Source organism: Fulvia fulva, chromosome 9 (genome assembly GCF_020509005.1).
Source record: "Fulvia fulva chromosome 9, complete sequence".
In the NCBI taxonomy this organism is placed as follows: Eukaryota; Fungi; Ascomycota; class Dothideomycetes; order Mycosphaerellales; family Mycosphaerellaceae; genus Fulvia; species Fulvia fulva.
Window position 1 is genome coordinate 247,667 of NC_063020.1, and position 20,302 is coordinate 267,968.

The window sequence follows — 20,302 nt, forward strand, 5'->3', positions numbered from 1 at the left end:
GTGCCTGTCGGCGAACTCGCAAACATATACTCGTCGCTAACGCCTATGTCGTCGTATAATAAGCACTGTACGTCGGGTAGCGGTAGCGTGGATCGCACGCTACTTTGCAGTCTAGAAGGGTTGGTAGAGAGCTCCACTCCGCTACGCTTACCTTTGGAGGTTCACAACCGCCAACAGCACATTTTTGGCTCGCTTCTTAGCCCCGGCGCGGTAAATCCCCTTCCGGGCGACGGATCGAACTACGACGATAGCGACATTGCGGCGACCATAACGTAGCGGTATTGCGACGACAGCGGTATTACAGACCCCGCGACGATAGCGAACAATTTGTTTCTCAAGCTGCGGGTGCTACCCTTCGCTCATTTCAATAAGGACGGAGGTCTTTCAACATATCATTTTAGTTGCCCCGTAGGATCTCGAGGTAGATAAAAAGCATACAGGTAATCAAAGCTACTCGTGCTTGCTGCCTGCTGTTATCGAACAAGAAGGCTGGCTCCAGATGATGTATAGCTTTGTTGTAGTGGCTGAGCATGGATCTCTCGTCGCTGCTGGGTTCGCCTGGCGAGTGCTTCACCTTGTAGGCACAGCCAAGAGCTAGGACTGCATTTAAGACAGCCTGCTCACTGTCGCAGGCTTGCAGTATTAGTGTGTCCCAGAAATGCGAGCCGAAGAGACCAGGTAGCTTGACAGAAGTGTGGCAAGTGCACCACTCCAGGTAGCCTCGCTCTTGCGTGTTCAGAGAGCTCTTCCGCGAGACTTCTATGGCAACACTCGTCTGTATAGTTTCAGGCATGCGATGTCTCCCTTCGCTCCAGATCCCGTAGCCATCACAGTTCCGGCCAGTACTGAGGCACCGGGTACAAGAAGGATGAGCCTCATCGCACCTGACTTTGCGGAACTTGCAGGTAAGACAGCCCGTCTTAACCTTCTTCTTTGGTCGCCGCGCAGTATCGTCTACTCCTGAGGGTCCGTCATCGGTGGTCCTTGATCCACGTCTGATTGCTAGAGCGCTACCGGTGGGCATGGTGGCAAGGTGGAGTAGAGCAGCTCGTGAGCACTCAGCGACAGAATGAGCGTGGAGTCAGCCATGTTGATAGTAAGAGATGCAGAAGGTTGAGGAAGGCTAGAAAGTCATGCTCGATCGTGATATCTGAGACCCAGCACGAAGGTTACGCACGATCCCGGTATTGAGTCTGATTTGCTCGCTCGGAAGCCCGTCGACTTGATTCGCTGCTTGCCTGGTTCGGACCCGCTTGACAAGAGCGGCAATTTAAGGTTTTGCACTGTCTGCTTGCAGAAGTCATAGTTTCGGTTACATCACATCGTCTCTTCTTCCAACTTTGTCCTTGAGAACATTTGATGGCCATGTCTCAAGCCAGCTGCGGCCGTAGGGACATAGCCAAGCGGGTGGAAGCCAACAAACGCAATATCGATAAGATGTTGTCCATGGTAGTAGCAAACATGGTACTGTTGGGGTCCTAGACATTGGAGCGGGATTGTCAACCGTAGTGTAAGCCGGGGAACAGCAATCGCCATGAAGAAGCCGGTGATCCAAAAGAAGACTTTTATGAACCACTCTGCCAGGGACGCGCTTGTCACGCAAGGTCCAAAGCTGATGCCTGCGTGCAAAACACACTGGAATGGTGACATTGCAATCGGAGGCTATGTTGAGCAAGAGGCAATACCGCGGCGATGTACTAACAAGGATCAGCGGGACCACAATTGTAGCCTTAAGCTTGATCCTTTACCATGACTGACCTATAGCTTTGCCGGCCAGAACGTCGACCTCTCATCCAGACTGCCTACTGCCTATCGTCGTTCACCCATCTCCATACCATCACAGCCGGCAGTTTGATGCCCTCCGCGTTTAAAGAGCAGCGCTGTCTTTCAGTCCGAGTCCACGGTCGCCGCGACACCAGCCGTCCACAGTACTATGACAATCACCAGCCCTCAAGAAGCAGCACTCCCACTCTCCTTCCAATACAACTCATATCTCTCCACATTCGCCGCCTTCATCTTCACCATCGCCCTGGCAAGCGTCTCATCCCCATCCAAAAAAAAGCGGCGGATCATCCCCAATCTGCGCCAAAAAGTACCCATTCCCCCCGCCAAACTTCATCCTCACATTGATATGCTTCTTGACCTTCTCCCACACTAAACTATTCGGCTCATAGTCAGCATTCCTCGCCAGCGGCAGGTCGCGGGCTTCGTCGGAGAGGGCGTCTTCGAAGTTGAGGTATGCCTCCTCGCGGCCGGCGCCGCGGGGAAGGTCTTTGGTGTTGTAGGCGACGATCCAGAGGACCGAGTTGACGAATTTGGGGGCTTTGATGAGTTTGCGGCGTTTGTTCTTTCTGGGGGACGATTCGAAGTGTTGGGGGCCTTTGGGGACGGCGAGGCGTTTGAAGGCTGTTTCGGGCTCGCGGAGTTTGGGGTTCTTTTTCATGTCTTCTATGCACATTTTGACCATTTTGAGGAGGATCACCTATGTAGTGATTAGTGATTGGGCGGTGACCGTGTGGGAGTGGCGAAGCGCACGCACTTGTCGGTGGAAGGTATCGAGAATCGGACGCCTGCCGGTGCTGTCATCGTTGGGCTCTGCCAGGTTGGCGAGTTGACTGGTATTTGGTTAGCTTCAGTACGTTCATCGAGCGGCTAGCCACTTACTGCACGGGTGGCTGCTGGAACTCCTTCCACAAAGCGGTGCACTTTGCAAGAATGAACCTCAAGTGCCAGCTGTTGTGCTTGTTCTTATCCATCATCCAGAACTTGGGCTGACCACCCTCCGGGCACAACACTTCACCTTGCCACACGAGCGGCCCGTCTTCCTGGATGTCGCCGATCTCGTCGCGGAGGAAAGTGTGGATTTGTCTGAGCATGCGGCGGAGATCGCGGTAGGAGATGTTCATGATCATGATGAGGTCTTTCTGCGTGGACTCGGACTTGATGGTCAGGCTCATGAGTTCATCGGTGGTCAGCTCAGGGAAGCCATTGCGCTTGAGGTGATCTGTGGGCTGTTGCCCGCGCTCTTCGTCGCTGGTGTCGCTCATCGTGGCGTGATGGGGGCGGGTAGTGGCGAGGATGCTGTATGTTTGGACATTGGATATGAGCAAGAGTGAGCTATTGTCACAGGTGAGAATGTTGCCGTCAAGTGAAGTCCGCCATAAAAGTGATGGATGTTTGTTGTTTACCCGAACTGAGTTTTTCAGCTTCCTTTACGCTCATATGTCGCTAAAGCTGAAACGTCCAACGGCCGTTTGCATCACTTTCAGCTTCACTTCTTCTCACGAGCCGAACATTCTCGATTCCGGTGTGTTCATGTCTCGACTGCACCTACATATCAGCATGGGCCTTTGCGCGGCGATCGTCTCGACCCTAGGCTGGACCTCACTACATGTCTCTCGGTCGTCTCGTTGCATTCTCCGGCAATGTCCCCATGACTGCATGCACGGCTCGTCTGACCAGACGCTGCTCCGCTCAGATTGCAGCAACAGGACGTCGCTCTGGTCATCAACGCGCCAGTTTTCTTCCAGGGCCACGAAGAACAAGACGCTTGAGATTCCGGACCACTGGCTGATGGGCATCGAAGTGCATTGCCGCAATGCTATCGGACCGGAACACCAAAGTTGTATGCCGCCTTTCCCACATGAATGGTTTCAAGCAGCCCTGCCACCAGAACTATCTTACACAAGCATGTTGGGAGTCCTTCTGAAGCCAGCGAGTAGCTTGCTGTCGTTCGATGCAGCCATGACTCGCTATACTCGATCCTTGACAGGGCTTGAGGCGGCTCTCTCATGAATGTTCCAGTCCATATCATGACGATCCTTCCAGCGGACTTCCGAGGACGATCTGGAGTCGTGTTGATGTCGCAGGATTTCGGGTCATTCTCGTGTCGACAGGGGTATTCTACATATCCCGCAAAAGGGCCAGGACAACTCGGACCCTGCCCCACCAAATTAGTTAGCAACTTGATCTTTACAGTCCCATTATCTCATTTTGACCTCACCGTCGCGAACCTCACAATGAAGCCTTGATATTAGTGGTATAGACCAATCTGAGGTGTAGCTATCCAGCGTAGCAATCAGCTTGTCCGGACACCTTGCCGTTCTTACGCGCTCGCTGCTCGAATATGGCCCCCCTTACCAACCAGGACCGCAATCTCATTCAACACTGCCTTGACGACGATTGGAAGGGTCCTGAAGTGGTGAAGCTGTTGCTAGGTGACAATAGAGGCACGCGGACTGCCATCTACAACCTGATCAAGAGATGGAAGGATACTGGCACCGTGATTCCTGCGAAAGGTGGACGGCCGCGCGTGATTACGCCTGCTATAAGGGACTTCTTGGAGGGTGTATTAGCGGAGCGAAGCACATACTGGTGTGATGAGCTGTAGGTGATGCTGGCGGAGGAGTATGAGGTGTGGGTGTCGTGTGATACGATCGAGCGGTTGCTAGAGGATACGACCTTCACGAACAAGGTGTTGTCGAGGTTTGCTAAGCAGCGAGATCTTGTCGTACGGTCGATGTTCGAAGGGCTCCTACATAGCTACTGGCCATATCAGTTAGTGTATATAGATGAGACATATTGTAGTGATAAGGTCACTCACCGGCGCCGTGGATGGGCGCCTAGAGGCATGCCTACGTACGACAAACAGCACCTTCACTATAGTGAGCGATATAGCCTGCTGCCGGCCTACACCCTCGACGGATACCTCCCCAACCCCCTTATTAAGCAGGGCAGTGTCAAGAAGCAGGACTTCATCGCGTAGTTGGTGGTAGACGTGTTGCCGTGGTGTGAGCCCTTTCCAGGCCGTTGCTCGGTGATAGTGATAGATAATTGCGCAACGCACGGCCGTGTCGAAATAGAAGAGATGTGCTTCGAATATAGTGTCAGGCTGCTCTTCCTACCGCCCTATTCGCCGGACTACAACCCCATCGAGAATACCTTCCGCCTGTTGAAGCTGTGGATGAGGCGCCATTGGCGGCGGTGCCCTGAATACGGTGATGTTGGTTAGTATGAGAAGTTCGAGCTGTTCTTAAAGGAAGCATGTGAAGGGTGGGCTAAGGGGACGGATCACGCGAGTCTCTTTCGTAGCTGCTATGTGCTTGATCAGCCCTACGACTATATAGCGGACGACACAGACATGCTATGAAGGTGTACGAGGGCGCAAAATGAAGCGACGAAACGACTCTATGATATAGGACAACGTGTATATACCTCACTGTCGTAGTGTTGCTGCTTTCCCAAGGCGATGTTTTTCGCCTAAACTCCAGCATACCACGGCGGCTGTCGCCGTGCCAAGCTTATAAGCCCGGTACGGAAAGTCTCAAAACAGCTGCACAATGTTGCTATCTACAACGCATGTTTTCATGTATTTATTTTTCCTAATGTCCAAAGTAGCATCATCGGTAGAGTCTACAAAAAGAATCGTGATAATCGGTGCAGTATTCATGTTGTTGTCGCAATTGGTGTAAAAAATCCTGCTAGCCCGAGCCGCTGAGCTTCGCAGGCGAGGCTCAAAAGCTAGGCTGGCCGGGAACTTTGTAGTCGACCTAACAACATCACAACTACTGTACCGATTGACGCGATTCTTTTCTTGTGATATACCGACAGGCCTGGTTCGACAGTTAGGAAAGTATATATAACAAAGAAATGTGCGTGAGTGTGTGTTGTCAAGGGTGCAACATTGGGACTTTTCCCCGGCGCTAGTCTCGGCTGCTTCCGAGTATCGGTCCGACTACGATGCTACGGCCAGCTGTGCTTCGAGTATGGCCCTCAAAAACCACCTCTAGCTAGCAGCGACAGTGAGGTGCATCCACAACACCATTAAAAATACACTGCATACGCCTTCTGTATATTTCGACAATGCTCAACAACCTCCTACAAACCGCTTGTTCATATGTGTTGTGGTTGTGATATGCGAAGCCCAAACTTTTTCGATATCGTCCCAAGCGTATGTCGCCTACATAATCTTCCGCAGTGCCCAAGTTAGTTGCTAAAGTTACTATCCTCATTATTAGAGTCAGCAATATCACCGTTCTCTTTACCGGTGAGGTATAACGACAACACCTTCAATATCACCTTACGAACACTACGTTATGGTATCACCTCTGCTAGGTGTTCCTCGGTCTCGTTCTTCACTATATAAAGGTCCCAATAGTCCTCTACGAGCTTGTCGCGAGCCTTGCGGAGTACAAGGTCTATATCGACCTCACGACGGCGTAACTAGTTACAGAAGTATATGACCTACGAGCGGTCCTTCAACATAGCCTTCAACAACGGCGGTACAGGTGAAGAGCGATCTACTATAACCGGCGGTGTAGAAGCTTATAGTAGATGTTGCTGCTAATATAGCGGTGGATAGAACGGCGGCGGTGGATACGTATATAGATACGGCGGCTGTTGATACACTGCTTGCTGCTGAACAACACTAACAGGTGTTGATGAAGGGGAAGGTGTATCCGGTGTTGCCTTCTTGCTTCGAAACCTCGTAGCGACCTTGTGCATCTTCCTTACCTTCTCGGCAATAGTAGTAGGTAGTCCTTCCTTGAGAAGGGCGATAGCATCAGGCTTGCCAGCGTACTTGTCGATGAGGGCATACCACTCATTCATGTGACTGCCGAGAATAGCGTAGTGTTCACCGTCTTCTACAAGGCAGCCAACATGACCCTGACCGCTGAACTTGACGTTGTTGCACTGCCTGTCAGAACACTTGTATAAGCCCACGATATCACGATAGTCTTCCACCTTCGTAGAGAGCTTCTTAACAATAGCCATATTGGCCCTAGTAAGAGCTTTCTTGCTTGGACGCTTCGGGTCTGCTGCTGGAGGTGAAGACGGCTCGTCGAATGTCTCCTTGCTTCGTATAGGCGGTGATGAGGACAGGACCTCAGTGGCTATGTTGTGCCACTTCTCCGTGATGTGAATAGTTAGTGTATGCTTCTTATCATACAGTCGTAGCAGTGGCAATAGATTGAACTGCCAGTCAGTGATATCACTCAACTGGAAGTGGTCCTCTTGCTGAGGGCGCCCGTGCTTTTGAGACAATAGCTTGCCAACACGTTGCTGCAGGAAGAAGTGTATACCCTTCTTGGTTGCATACTTCTCGACGAGCTTCTCGTTGTCTTCGAAGAGCTTCATTATCAGTGTAGATTCACCGGTCTATACGCGTGTTGCAGCAGGCAGTGACTTGTCCAAGAAGCTAAGCGCCGTAGTGATGCGAATAGGCTCTGCAGCAGAGCTTGGAGCCGGTGTCGAGGTGGCTGTCGAAGCCACCGGAGTAGCTTGCAAATCGGCGACTTTCGTCGACGGCTGTTGTGACTGCGTTTCTCGCTCGATTTGGTCCATACTTTTTTGAGGTTGTTCTCCTGATTGCGTAGATGAATCCTGTGTCTTCCTGGGGTTTTTTGACCGTGTGGGTGGCTGCTTTCCTTATGTCGAAGGTGTTGGCCGTTTACGCTGTTGCGCCGGCTGCTTTCCGCCGATCTTGAGCGTCACTCGCGGCTACTGAGGAGCTTGCTAAGGAGCCTACTAAGCAGCCTGCTGAGGAGCCTCGGCAGTGTCGCCCTTCTTAGCACTGCTAGCAACGGGTGTAGGGTATATTGGAAGGGCCTTTTTAGGCGCAGATCTAGCCTTCTTCGATACCTGCTGCCCACCGGGGTGAGGTGTCTGTCGCTGCTGCTGCTCTTGAGCCTGCAATTGAGACTCTAGCGCATCTTCCTCAGCAGCCTGGCTACGAGTCCTCATGTTCTGAACCAGCCCTATACACCCTCGATTCAAATCGTCCTCAGTACTGTCACTAGTGATATTGCTGTTGATATATTGAGGCTCTGACTGTGTCGTCCACCACCTGCTATCGCGTTGCAATGCGTCTTCCACGGGATCATAGGTTTGAGGATATTCTGGCAAATCCTGCTCTTCAGACTCGTATTCCGTCTCTTCATCCAAGAACTGCTCGTCCCACTCTTTCTGTGTATAACAGGTGTATCAATCGGTGGCGCAGGCGGCAGCGAGAAGTCCAATAGGCGTTGTGTCTGTATGGTGGGTGTAGCGACAGGTGAATGACCTGGTGGAAGTGGAAGTGGTGACGAGGAGACGCGGGCTTGCACTTCAGCGGGTTGCGCAACTTGCGACAGTGGTGCATACGACGGCCTGACTGGATCAACAGATACAACAACTTCAGGCGCATCAGATGAACACTCAATGAGCATGATAGGACTGCTGTATATAGAGAAACAAGGTGGTGGTGGTGTATTGCTATGGAATCTTGAAGTTTGGTGACCCGGGCCAAATTCGTCCAGACCCTTTTGCGGGCTTGAATATGTAATCATTGTGTTGTTTTCATTTCGCGAAGTCGCTGCGGTGCTTCCACCTCCTGCACAGCATCATCATCAAAGAGCCCACAGTACCAACACGGTATGTATCACACCAATACCCTCGACGCTGTTGACGATGCGATGATGTTGGTGAGGGAATCAGGATTACGACATGAACAAAATGAAGCTTTTCAATGTCCGGGTTTCCCGTGTCAAAGGCGGAGATCCTTGGCAGGTGCTGACAACAACACTGCAGCAACGACTCGACGGCCCATCACAGATACCTGAAAGAGTATTGAAAGGCTGCGTCGGAGTCGTACAGGCCATTCTGATGGGTTGATGCCGATGCATGTTCCCAGCACTCTCCACATCGACCGAAAGTCAGCACGCTGGACTTCGTGAGAATTGACCCGGGCATCTGGATCATTTGCTGTTCCACCCCTCCCTCGTCCTCCGCTGTCATGGAAAGACTACTCACAAGACTACTTGCTCTCGGGCAAGCGCCGCTTCTCCCCACTGTAGGTTACTCAGCTCACCATGCTTCCACTCAGCCTCCTCACAGTCCTGCAGGCAGCGTCTACAGCCGCTTCGGCCTTGTCCACAGCAGCCTCGCCACCAGACATCCCGGAGAACCACTGGACACCTGACAGACCCGATCCATATGTTTGCGAGTATCTCGGCTTGAACGGCTGCTGGGCACCGTCTCAGCCTGGTGATGGCACGCCATACATGCACGATGGCAACTGGCCGAAGAGATCCAAGACATGCACCGTAGAGGCAAGTGGCAACCCCACTGCAGACGACGCGCCAGCGATCCTAAAGGCCTTTGCCGACTGCAAAGAAGATGGCCATATCATCTTCGAAAACACCACTTACTACATCGGCACAGTCATGAACACTACCGGACTGCGCGACGTTGACATCGAAGTTCGCGGAACATTACTATGGGACACCAACATTCCATACTGGCTGGCAAACTCGTTACCGATTGGCTTCCAGAACCAGACTTCCGCTTGGCATCTCGGTGGCGAACGCATACACTTCTATGGACACGGCTACGGCACACTGGATGGCAATGGCCAAGCTTGGTATGACTTCAACCAAGGTATCTCGAACCGCCATGGTCGACCGCATGCGATTTTGATTGAGAAGACGAAGGATAGTGTGATTGAAGGTCTGCGCTTCATCAAGTCGCAGATGTGGACCATGACTGTGGCTCGGTCGGAACGAGTTCTTTTGCAGGACATTTATGTGAGTGTGAACAGTCGAAGACGTCGAATCTTGAAGACCAGCCTGCTACACCACGTGCCCAGTACTGGCTGTTCAGACATTAATCGAGCTTAGCTGACACTGTAACCAGGTCAACAATACAAGCGAAGATCGTGACTTCAGATCAAATGTCAATACCGGTGAGTCCGCAGGAGCCGGTGCAGTGGCGTATTATGGCTGACAATACTGAAGACGGCGTCGACACCGTCTACACTGACAGCATCACCTTCCTCCGCTGGACCATCGACAACGGCGACGACGGCATCTCCATGAAACAAAACAGCACAAACATCTACATCGCCGATTGCGACATCTATCATGGTACAGGTCTCGCAATGGGAAGTATTGGCCAATATCCTGGCCAAATCGAAATCATGGAAAACATCACCGCTGAGAACATTCGCTGCTACAACACCGCTTACGGAGCGCGAGTGAAGACCTGGACTGGTGTGCCGAAAGGCGAGCCACCGAATGGCGGAGGTGGTGGTCTAGGCCATGCCAAGAATATCACGTTCCGCGACTTCACCCTTGATAATGTTAATCTTGCGTGGGCGATTTCGCAATGCACGAGCTATAATGGTGAACGCGGTGATTGTGGGACGAGCAAGTTCAAAGTACGTCATGCCACTAAAGCATCATGGATCCGAGCATGAGAGTACTGACGCTTCATAGGTTGAAGACATGAACTGGGGCAACGCCAACGGCACTCTGAGAGGCGATCGGGTCGCAACACTATGGTGCTCCGAGGCGGCACCATGCACTGGTATCAACCTCTTCAACAACACGCTATGGGCACTGGACCAGAACATTCCTTCGTTCTCGTACTTGTGTGAAGGTGTCGAGAGCACGGAGAACTTCAATTGCACGCATCAGTGCAATGGCGATTGTCCCAAGTAGTAGCTAGCTAGCTACATAACATGATCCAAAAACAGAACACCTACGCTAACCTTACATACTTCCAGCTTGACCCATAAAGCCCACAGCACCCAGAAACGCCGTTGGCAAAACTGCATTCCTGCTCTCAGTCAGAGCCCGAGTCACAATCATCGAAACCCACCATGCCACGGCAAGCTCCAACCCGTATAGCGTCTCGGATGAACCCCATAATGTCCACGGCTCTGCAAGCCCATAAACATTCCTTGGTCAGTGGATGGAGCCGCAACGTGTCTGTCATGGGCCATCTGCTCCACATGATATCTGCGGCCTTCGAAGCTGTCGTCGTTGAGGTTGTAGTAGTTCCCCAGCTGTCTTTGAGGCCCATGCCGGTTGCGCCCCCGTGCATGTAGGGGAACATGGTGAGTGGGTGGTGAGTGGGAGGTGTGGGAGGTGTGGGTTGAGGGGGATGAGGCAGTGTGAGGATAGTGGTAGAGTGGTGGTGGAGTGGAGTGGTGTTAGATTTCCGTTCAAGGTCTGAAGTTTGGGGTGAGAGAGGCTGGTCATAGGGGTGGGAAAGTGTATAGGAAGATAGGAAGGACCACACCTTTTATGTTGACGAGTATACAGTGGTGAAGGAGATCACGCCACATTCTATGGCGTCGGCCACGACGACCTGACGGAGCCTCTGTCGTGCCTACTGCGGTTACCAGCGATGGGTACTGTGGAGGCATAGTGGCGGAGACACATGGGAGTAAGGAATGACAGCTTCAGAGATTCACAGACTTGCACTAACGCTACATACAGATCATCACATGCAGGTCCTAGTGCCATGCAATCAAGGAATGCAACGCTCAACAGTGCTCAACGTGGAGTCATCCATCAATACCGAAATCCCCCATATCTGGGCGAACCATACCCCAAACCAGGCCGAGGCCTGAATGCTGCATCGTCGAAGAATCCATAATGCGGGCGCGTCTGCAAGCCCATGAAAATTCCCTGGTGAGTGTTGGGAATGCCATGTGCCTTTGCTGGCGGTTCAATGTGTTTTCTCTCTGCGATTGGCTCCGCCCGGGATAGCTGGCGTCGGTGAAATACTCCCATGTCCCTTATTGTGTCAAAAAGTACCGCCATGTCCCTCTTATGTTAAAAAGTTCTCCCGTAGCCCTTATATTGTTGCAAAAATACTGCGATGTCCTTCGTCTGTATGTAGTAGTCGTAGCATCGCGGGAACAACGCTAGGGTGTGTAGAATATACGTTTTAGAGGTTTTGCAAGAGGTAGAACTAAGAAAAGTATAACGTGCTTCACCACCGAGCGGGCCACACTACCGAGCGGGCCACTTTTGCTAAGAACTGTACCACTTCCACTTTAATTGCGACGGTATCTTAACACGACGACATCCTACAGAATCGTTACTAGGAGGACAATTCCTCTTTAGATTCTTCGCTATCTAGCGAGTCTACTTAATAGGTACGTACGTTATGCCCCGACTCGCTATATCGCTTATAGCGTCGTAGCCTTAGTACTAGCCAAACACTATCTAGCGACTCTCTACTCACTTCCTACCTTCTAGTATCCTCTAGAGGTATCAATTGCAACGCCTTATTGAAGGTTAGAGACCCTCTAGACTGAATATACTTACGCTTTCGTACTTTCTACTATATAAGGGCTTCGTTAGACTTACGTAGCTTACTAATCTCGCTTTGTATAAGAGCTATCTAATGCGCTATCTCTCTACTCCCTCTCTATTGCCCTGTTAAACGACCCTCCTATTAGGGCGAGAGCCTAGCCTATAAGATATTAGAGTAAAAGCGAGAATATAGGTACGAAGTATAGATATAAAGGGTATAGTATAATTGCTACACAAAACGAAAGACGAAGAAAGCAAGAGAGGCCTAGGGAAGGCTAGATACTTATACGCGACCCTCGCGAGTATATATCCCCGTATTAATAGGGCTAACCCGTACGAAGCCGCGCTTAGTAGCTTTACTTAAAACCTTATTCTAACCTACCCTACGTTCCGAGTCTTCTACGTACTTCTTCTAGGATCTAGCGTAGTCGCGGGTGCTCGCGGGAGTGCCGTGAGTCATATAGTTACGAGCCGAAGTGAATCTATTAAGGGTTAGTAGAGTAGTAAATTTAGAGGGCTAGGTCCCGTAGTAAATATTACGGGGTATATAATTCTTAGCGCTTATATACTAAGCTAGGCTTTTACTTCTTAACGACTTCTAAGCACTCTAAGGCTCTTCTGTCCCTACCTTCTATATACTCTATAGGGAGACTATAACAGTAGCCCCCCCGAATAAAGCTAAGTTCCTACGAAGCCGTAGTAGTTCTATATATCGAGGATATTCAGCTTTAGTACTAGGCCTAGGCCTAATATTATAGTCGATATACTATTAGTAAGCCCCGTCGAAGAGCTTAGATTCGAAAAGCCTACCGATATTAACCTCTAGGCCGTCTACGCGGGCGTAGTATTCTTCGATTACTTAACGATTAAAGATAATATATTAGATAGGTTCCTATAAGGTATCCTACTTAGGGTAACCTTACTATTCGACTTTATACTTAATCGGCGGTAGTCCTTTAACTTCGTTAGGCTCTACGCGGATTCCCCGGATCTTACGGACGGTATAGTTATTAGAAGGTAGGTTAATAGGCTCGTCGACTTCTACTTTATTAGGAGGACCTAGTATATCTTAGTTTTGGTTCGGGAATAGGTCCTTAGCCGACGGCCGAAGGCGTACGGGATAGAAGACGTCGTGGATTTTTATGTTCGTAGGAAGAGCTAGACGGTAGGCGTATAAACTAATACGCTTAGTAATCTTAAAAGGACCTAGGTTCTTCTAGCTTAGCTTCTTAGAGGGGCGGTCCGTCTTAATGTTCTTAGAGTTAAGGTAGACTATATCGCCTACTTAGTAGTCGGGAGCTAGCTAGTAACGACGATTAGCTTGATCCTCGTAGATTGCTTATACGTATACTATCTCGTCGTGAACTTCTTTATAGATCTATAAGAGTATAGTAGCGAACTCGTCTACTACTTACTCGTTTACGTCTTCGGTAGGCGGGAGAGGTTCTTCTAGTTCTATACCTATACGAGGGTAGTAACCTCTCGTAGTATAGAAGGGAGAGTAGCTAGTAGTCTCCGAGTCCTAGTTACGAGTAGCGAACTCTACCGTAGGGATATGCTAAGGCCAATCCTTCTAGTAGTAGTCGACGAAGTAACGAAGGACCTACTCGAGGATAGCGTTCGTAATTTCGGTCTAGCCGTCGGTCTGTAGCTAAAAACTAGTCGAGAGGCTATACTTAATACCTAGGATAGTATATAGACGCTTCTAGAAGTACGAGATAAACTAGGAGCCTCTATTAGAGGTGATACTATCCGGGAGGCCTTAAAAGCGCTAGACGAAATCGTAGAACAAGCGAGTAGTCTCCTTTACGGTTATACTCTAGTACGAGATTATATACCGGTCCTTAGAGTAACGGTCCACGATTACTAGAAGGGCCTTTGCCTTTACGCCGCTAAAGGTCTTACCGTAAGGAAGATCGGTAATAAATTCTATAGTAATGTGCTTCTACGGACGATTAGGAGCCGGGAGAGGGTGTAAGAGACCGTAGGGGCGGTAGCGGTTAGCTTTAGCTCTTCGGTAAGTAGCGTAGTTTAGTACGTAGCGGCGGACGTCCTTCTAGGAATACGGCTACTAGTAATACCTAGCGAGGAGCTTATAGGTCTTAGCTACGCCTAGGTGACCCCTAGAGGCGGAGTCGTAGACGATTTAAAGAATCTTAGCTCGGATATTAGAGCCTTCGGGCTACGGTACGTAAAGCTTTATACGGAAGTAGACGACACCTTCCTAGAGCTCGTACTTAGATAGCGAGAAGCCCGGGAATGTCCTCGCGCTAGATTTAAGGGCCTAAACTAACTCTTAGGCGACTAGGTCGGTATCGTACGCTGTTCGTACTCGTACTATAATGCCTTTACGTTACTCCTTATTATTAAACCCCTTAAAGTCTAATTCGGATAAGCCTTCGGTCGTTACTAAGCCCTCTTTATTATCGTTTAAGTCCTTAGCGTCCGAGGCGTATTCTTTAGGCTCGGATTCATTATTACTCTCGTTAAGGTAGGTAGGAGCGAGTACGAGAGTAGTAAAGGAAGCGGCGAGCGTAGGCTAGCCGTTCGATAGGTACTCTCGAAGCTCGGAAGAGAGGTTATACTCTTTAATAACTTGTTACTCTACGATTTACTAGCCCCCTCTTCGATTAACTAGAGAGTCACTAGGGCGGCGGGTAAGGGCATCGGCTATCGAGTTGGCCTTACCGGGCGTATACGAGATTATAAAGTTAAACCGGGAGAGGAACTTACTCTAGCGGGCCTAGCGACGATTAAGTAGCTTACTCTTTATAAAGTAGACGAGGTTCTTATAGTCGGAGCTTACTTAGACGGGTATAGTAGAGCCTTCGAGCTCGGGGCGCTACTCTTTAAAAGCTTTAATAATAGCGAGAAGCTCCTTATTGTAGATCTCGTAGTTATACTCCGTAGCGGTTATCTTCTTAGAGAGGAAGGCGATAGGTAACTAGGGAGATTTAGGCGAGCGGCGTTATAGTAGGACACCGCCTACTATGCCGTCGGATACGTTAGTCTCTATACGGGTCTCTAGTTCGAAATCGAAGTACTATAGGAGCGGGTTCTTAACAAACTTCGCTTTAAGTAAGTCAAAAGCCTCCTAGTATTCGTCGGTCTAGGCAAACTTCTTACCCTTACGCGTAAGCTTTGTTAAAGGGCGTACTTGTTACGGATCGGACACGACCGAAGGAGCGTCAGCCAATCAATAGCCCGCACTAATGACAGGCGCGGCCCACAGCTAGGCGGGCACAGCCGCTGCAGAGTGCCTGGAGTGCCTGGAGTGCCTGGAGTGCCTACGGACTTAGGCACAGTAGGCACGATAGGCACGGTAGGCACAGGAAAGGAATGGAATTTCCTTTGTATTTAGGAACGCATCGTACCCTTATGGTTCGAGGCGTTCAACTCACTGTTCAATATCACTGTTTGGAATACACCACAACCCAACCTCTGCCTCACTGCTGCTTGGTCTTTACAAGACGAGACAGCTACTGCTTCATCACTCTCCCTCACCTTCCATCGGCCACGAGACAAAACCCGATTGAGCTTGGTCTTCTGATCTTGTGATATCATTAGGTTATACCAAACCTAACAGCTTTGAACGCCCTCAACGATGGGAGATCGACAGAGTGACCGGGGAACACCCGCCCCCAGTGAAGCAAGCAGAGCCCGACGACCTCAGACCGCGAACGATGCTATCAATGCCTTGGCTACTCATACAGGCAACGAATCCCTCAAGGTTGGCAAGCCAGAGTTCTTCTATGGCGACCGAGACAAGTTCGACACTTGGGTCTCTCAGATGGATATGTACTTCTTGTTCAACTCCATGACTGAGAACCTCAAGCCTATCTTTGCCACCACCTTCTTGAGAGGACGAGCACAGCATTGGGTCAAACCATTCCTTAGGAAATACCTGGATAGCAACGGAGAAGACAATGCTGACGGAGTCTTCAAGTCTTACAACCATCTCAAGCATGCTATGAAGAGCGTCTTTGGTGTCTCGAACGAGATTGCCACTGCCGTTCGTGTTATTCAGCACTTGACTCAGAAGACTTCCACAGCCGAATATGCTGCCAAGTTCCAGGAATACGCGCAACTCACCGATTGGGACGACGAAGCACTTCAAGTCATGTATCGAAGAGGACTGAAGGAGCATGTCAAAGACGAGTTGATGAGGGACGGTCGGAAGATCGATGGCTTAGGCGACCTAGTCCAAGTCACGATCGATCTTGACGACAAGCTCTACGAGAGAGCTATGGAACGACGATACGACTCCAAGGTATCTGGAAAGGCCGGATACACGCCAGGCTACGACAACCGTAACAGAGGTTTCAACGACAACTACAACAAACCCAAGGACAAGCCGTACTACGGACCACAGCCAATGGAGCTCGACGTTACCGAGAAAGGTCGCAAGATCAGGAACAGCAAGGGGAACAGAAGACCCCCGAGTTCAAGAGAAACACGAACTTGCTATGGATGCGGCAAACCTGGCCACATAGCAAGGGACTGCCGCGGTAAGAATATGGTGCGCCGCGAACAGTTCAACATGATGCAACGACGAACTAGTAAATCTGAGAGCAGTGTTGAGTCTCTGGGAGACATCGACTATACTCGGAGAGTGGAGGAGAGAGCTAGCAATGGAAGCACGGAGCCTCTCCTGGACCCCTCACAAGGACGAGGAGGATGCCATGGGCAGCAAATGGTGGTCATTCCATTCGAGCTGCAGAACCAGCCACGACAGTTCAACATGATGGCACGAAGAGTCGACTACGAAATCGAGTCCGAATCTCGAAATGGTCACGGAAGCCTTCATTGGCGATTCTGTTACCAAGACTCGTGTCAGGTTCACTACTCCGCGAAATCAGGAGCAGGGTATTGGCCTCAGCAACCGCGAGGAACCCTGGGAGCAACACATAGGCAAGAGGCCACGCTCCAAGAAGTGGACATCGACGAATCCTGCTTCGACGACGATGGAAGCGACAAAGAAAATCAGGACCCAGGATGGAACGGATCGTGGTCACCGGAACCACAGGAAGAAAGTCAAGAAACCACCGGGCTGGATACCATCGAGGAAGACCAGGACCCGGAAGAATCAAGCGAAGAAGATTCCTCCGAAGGAGAAGAGAGCGACACTGACGACGACAACGAACAAATGACCTTCACCGTAGACGCACCGAAGAAGCTCTACGACATGATAATTCACCTGCAACGAAGGCATGAAGAATTCCTACCGAAAATAGGCGGACGACGAATGCTACACTCCATTGAGTTTGACAAGACACTCGACACCCTACGAGGCATGGCCTGGGGATACCCACTCATGGAAACGACCGAAAACCTAGCAACTGCTGTCACAGAGCGACCGCCGATAGGAAGTAGAATGATAGGTACCGGATACCTCACACCGTCAGGAACATTCGTATCAAACGAATTGCGCAACATGGTGCAGCACGCACGCGCACTCTACTCAGAAACGCAGAAGATCCAGGAACGTCATCGAGTACAGATGTGGACACAGAAAGGCTCGCGCCAGGTTCAAGCGGAGGCCTCGAGACACGAAGCACGACGTTCCACATACGAACAGGGAAAAGGATCAACTCCCCAGGAATGAGCGACCGAAGGGAGTTATGCAACACAGAAAAGGCTCAAGCATCACCAACGACAACAGTGTTTCGAACCAAGATTATCGTCAACGGGCACAAGACAGATGCCATGATAGATTCCGGAGCGAGCGGGAATTTTGCCTCCGAATCATTTGTTACAAGAAACAGGATCGCTACCTGTAAGAAGAAAGAGGGTTATGAATTGATCGCGGTAGACGGATCATCCTTACCCAGCGTGGAGCGCGAGACGATACTGCTACCACTTGCTATCCAACGGCACCACGAGGAGATTACCTTGGATGTTACTGATATGGCCAGTCATGACATCGTACTAGGTATGCCTTGGTTGAGAAAGCACAACCCAGTAATCGACTGGAGAAGAGGAGTACTCACATTTAGGGAATGCGAATGCGTTATCGACATTCAGCCTGCGCAGTGGCAGCGTTCACTGGCAGATGAGGCAAGGAAACAGCTCAACAGGATACAGCTTGCGCCGACTAGAAGGACAGAAGAACCACCTTCGACCGGGACAGACACTGGCGTGGGGCCGCCGGGTCACGAAGTCACTGGAAGTGATGGAAGTAACGCACCATCGAAGGATACCAACATCTCAGAGTTGAGTATTCCCAAGGAGTATCGCAAGTGGTCGCGACTCTTTGAAGAGGAAAGAGGCAAGGACGCCTTACCTAAGCACCAACCATGGGATCACAAGATAAACATTCAGCCAGGGAAAGAGCCTCCATGGGGACCCCTATATCAAATGTCTGAGAAAGAGCTACAGACCCTACGAGAATGGCTGAAGGAGAAGCTAGCCAAAGGATGGATACGACGATCCACCTCAAGTGCAGGAACTCCATGCATGTTCGTTCCAAAAGCAAACGGGAAACTACGACTCGTACAAGACTACCGAAAGTTGAACGAGATCACGATCAAGAACCGATATCCGCTACCCAACATCGAAGAAGCACAAGACAGATTAACCGGATCAGACTGGTACACGAAGATTGACCTACGAGACGCCTTCTATGCTATCCGAATGGCAGAAGGAGAAGAATGGAAAACCGCTTTCAGGACAAGATACGGACTCTACGAATTCTTGGTCATGCCAATGGGATTGACCAACGCACCCGCATCCTGCCAGGACCTTGTCAACGAAACACTTAGAGACCTACTCGACGTATGCGTCATTGCTTACATGGACGACATACTGGTCTACACAAAAGGATCCCTCCAGGAACATACCAAGCAAGTTCAAGATGTGTTCGAACGACTCACGAAGTCCGGATTCAAGACAGCACCCGAGAAATGCGAATTCCACAAGAAAGAAGTCAAGTTTTTAGGCTTTATCATCAGTACAACAGGGATAACGATCGACCCTGCAAAGACACAGTCAATCAGAGAATGGCCAGAACCGAAGACAGTCAAGGATGTACAGTCATTCCTTGGACTCGCCAACTACAACCGGAAATTCATTAAGGACTATTCAAAGACAGCAGCACCAATGACGATGCTTACAAGAAAAGACGTCAACTGGAAATGGGGAAAAGAACAGACCGAAGCGTTCAAAAGACTCAAGGAACAGTGCGCTTCAGCCCCAACGCTTCGACTATTCGATGGTAGCAAGGAAGTCCACATCGAGACCGACGCGTCTGATATGGCAATAGGCGCATGTCTAACACAGACACACGATGGGAAAAGACACCCAGTGGCCTATTATTCCCGGAAAATGACCACAGCGGAACAGAACTACGACATCCATGACAAGGAGCTTCTAGCCATTGTTGCCGCCATGCAACATTGGAGAGTGTACGTCGAGGGCCCACCGAAGTTAACGATTCTTTCAGACCACAAGAATCTCACGTACTTCACGACGACGAAGGAACTTACCCGAAGACAAGCCCGCTGGTCGGAGCTGCTTGGGCAGTACAAGTTCGAAATCAAATACACTCCAGGAACAGAGAACGGCCGCGCAGATGCGCTGAGCCGAAGAAGCGATTACATGGAAGGAAAAGAACCAGTGCAACACAAAATACTTAAGACAAACCCCGACGGAAGTCTTAGTGCCAACACGAGAGAGTTCAACAACATTGTACGAATCCTAAGCGACAAGGAAGAACAGTTCCCTATATCGCAAGGAAAGTACCAAGTACCAAAGGATCGAGAAGAAGAATGCATACGACAACATCACGACGAGCCAACATACGGACATCCTGGAACTTCAAAGACAGTCGACCTAATACAGCGCAGCTTCTCATTCCCACAGATGAGACTTAAGGTGCTACGCTACATCAAGAAATGCGTACACTGCCAACAAAACAAAGCTGCACGGCACGCGAAATACGGTCACCTACAGTTCAGGACACCACCAACGAAACCATGGGACGAGGTTACGATGGACTTCATTACGAAACTCCCGAGGTCAAAGGATCGAGTCACAGGACAAGCCTATGACATGATACTAGTCATGGTCGACAGACTCACAAAATATGCACACTTCATTCCTGCATCAGAAATATACACTGCAGAGCAGCTCGGATACCTCGTACTGGACAGATTGATCCGATATCACGGATTCCCGGAAGTATTCATTACAGACAGAGACAAGCTCTTCACATCAAA

The 20,302-nt window shown here is 50.2% G+C and overlaps 5 protein-coding genes across 5 annotated transcripts; 2 read left to right on the plus strand and 3 right to left on the minus strand.

Moving 5' to 3' along the window:
• Positions 1-2,041: 2,041 nt before the first annotated feature.
• CLAFUR5_08877 (uncharacterized protein) lies at positions 2,042-3,047 on the minus strand (the record flags this gene model as incomplete). Its single annotated transcript, XM_047908025.1, has 3 exons — positions 2,042-2,482; positions 2,540-2,615; positions 2,665-3,047. The coding sequence occupies 3 exons, from the start codon at positions 3,045-3,047 to the stop codon at positions 2,042-2,044; spliced, it is 900 nt and encodes a 299-aa protein (XP_047766546.1).
• Positions 3,048-4,126: 1,079 nt separating this feature from the next.
• On the plus strand, positions 4,127-4,390 carry CLAFUR5_08878 (uncharacterized protein; the record flags this gene model as incomplete). The annotated part of the gene is made up of 1 exon (XM_047908026.1): positions 4,127-4,390. One exon carries the CDS (start codon positions 4,127-4,129, stop codon positions 4,388-4,390), a length of 264 nt encoding a protein of 87 aa, XP_047766627.1.
• Positions 4,391-6,342: 1,952 nt separating this feature from the next.
• On the minus strand, positions 6,343-7,137 carry CLAFUR5_08879 (uncharacterized protein; the record flags this gene model as incomplete). Its single annotated transcript, XM_047908027.1, has 1 exon — positions 6,343-7,137. One exon carries the CDS (start codon positions 7,135-7,137, stop codon positions 6,343-6,345), a length of 795 nt encoding a protein of 264 aa, XP_047766626.1.
• A 390-nt stretch (positions 7,138-7,527) lies between these two features.
• CLAFUR5_08880 (uncharacterized protein) lies at positions 7,528-7,743 on the minus strand (the record flags this gene model as incomplete). Its single annotated transcript, XM_047908028.1, has 1 exon — positions 7,528-7,743. One exon carries the CDS (start codon positions 7,741-7,743, stop codon positions 7,528-7,530), a length of 216 nt encoding a protein of 71 aa, XP_047766336.1.
• Positions 7,744-8,773: 1,030 nt separating this feature from the next.
• On the plus strand, positions 8,774-10,478 carry CLAFUR5_08881 (Alpha-L-rhamnosidase rgxB; the record flags this gene model as incomplete). The annotated part of the gene is made up of 5 exons (XM_047908029.1): positions 8,774-8,830; positions 8,883-9,563; positions 9,673-9,721; positions 9,774-10,195; positions 10,254-10,478. The coding sequence occupies 5 exons, from the start codon at positions 8,774-8,776 to the stop codon at positions 10,476-10,478; spliced, it is 1,434 nt and encodes a 477-aa protein (XP_047766337.1).
• Between the last annotated feature and the right edge of the window lie 9,824 nt (positions 10,479-20,302).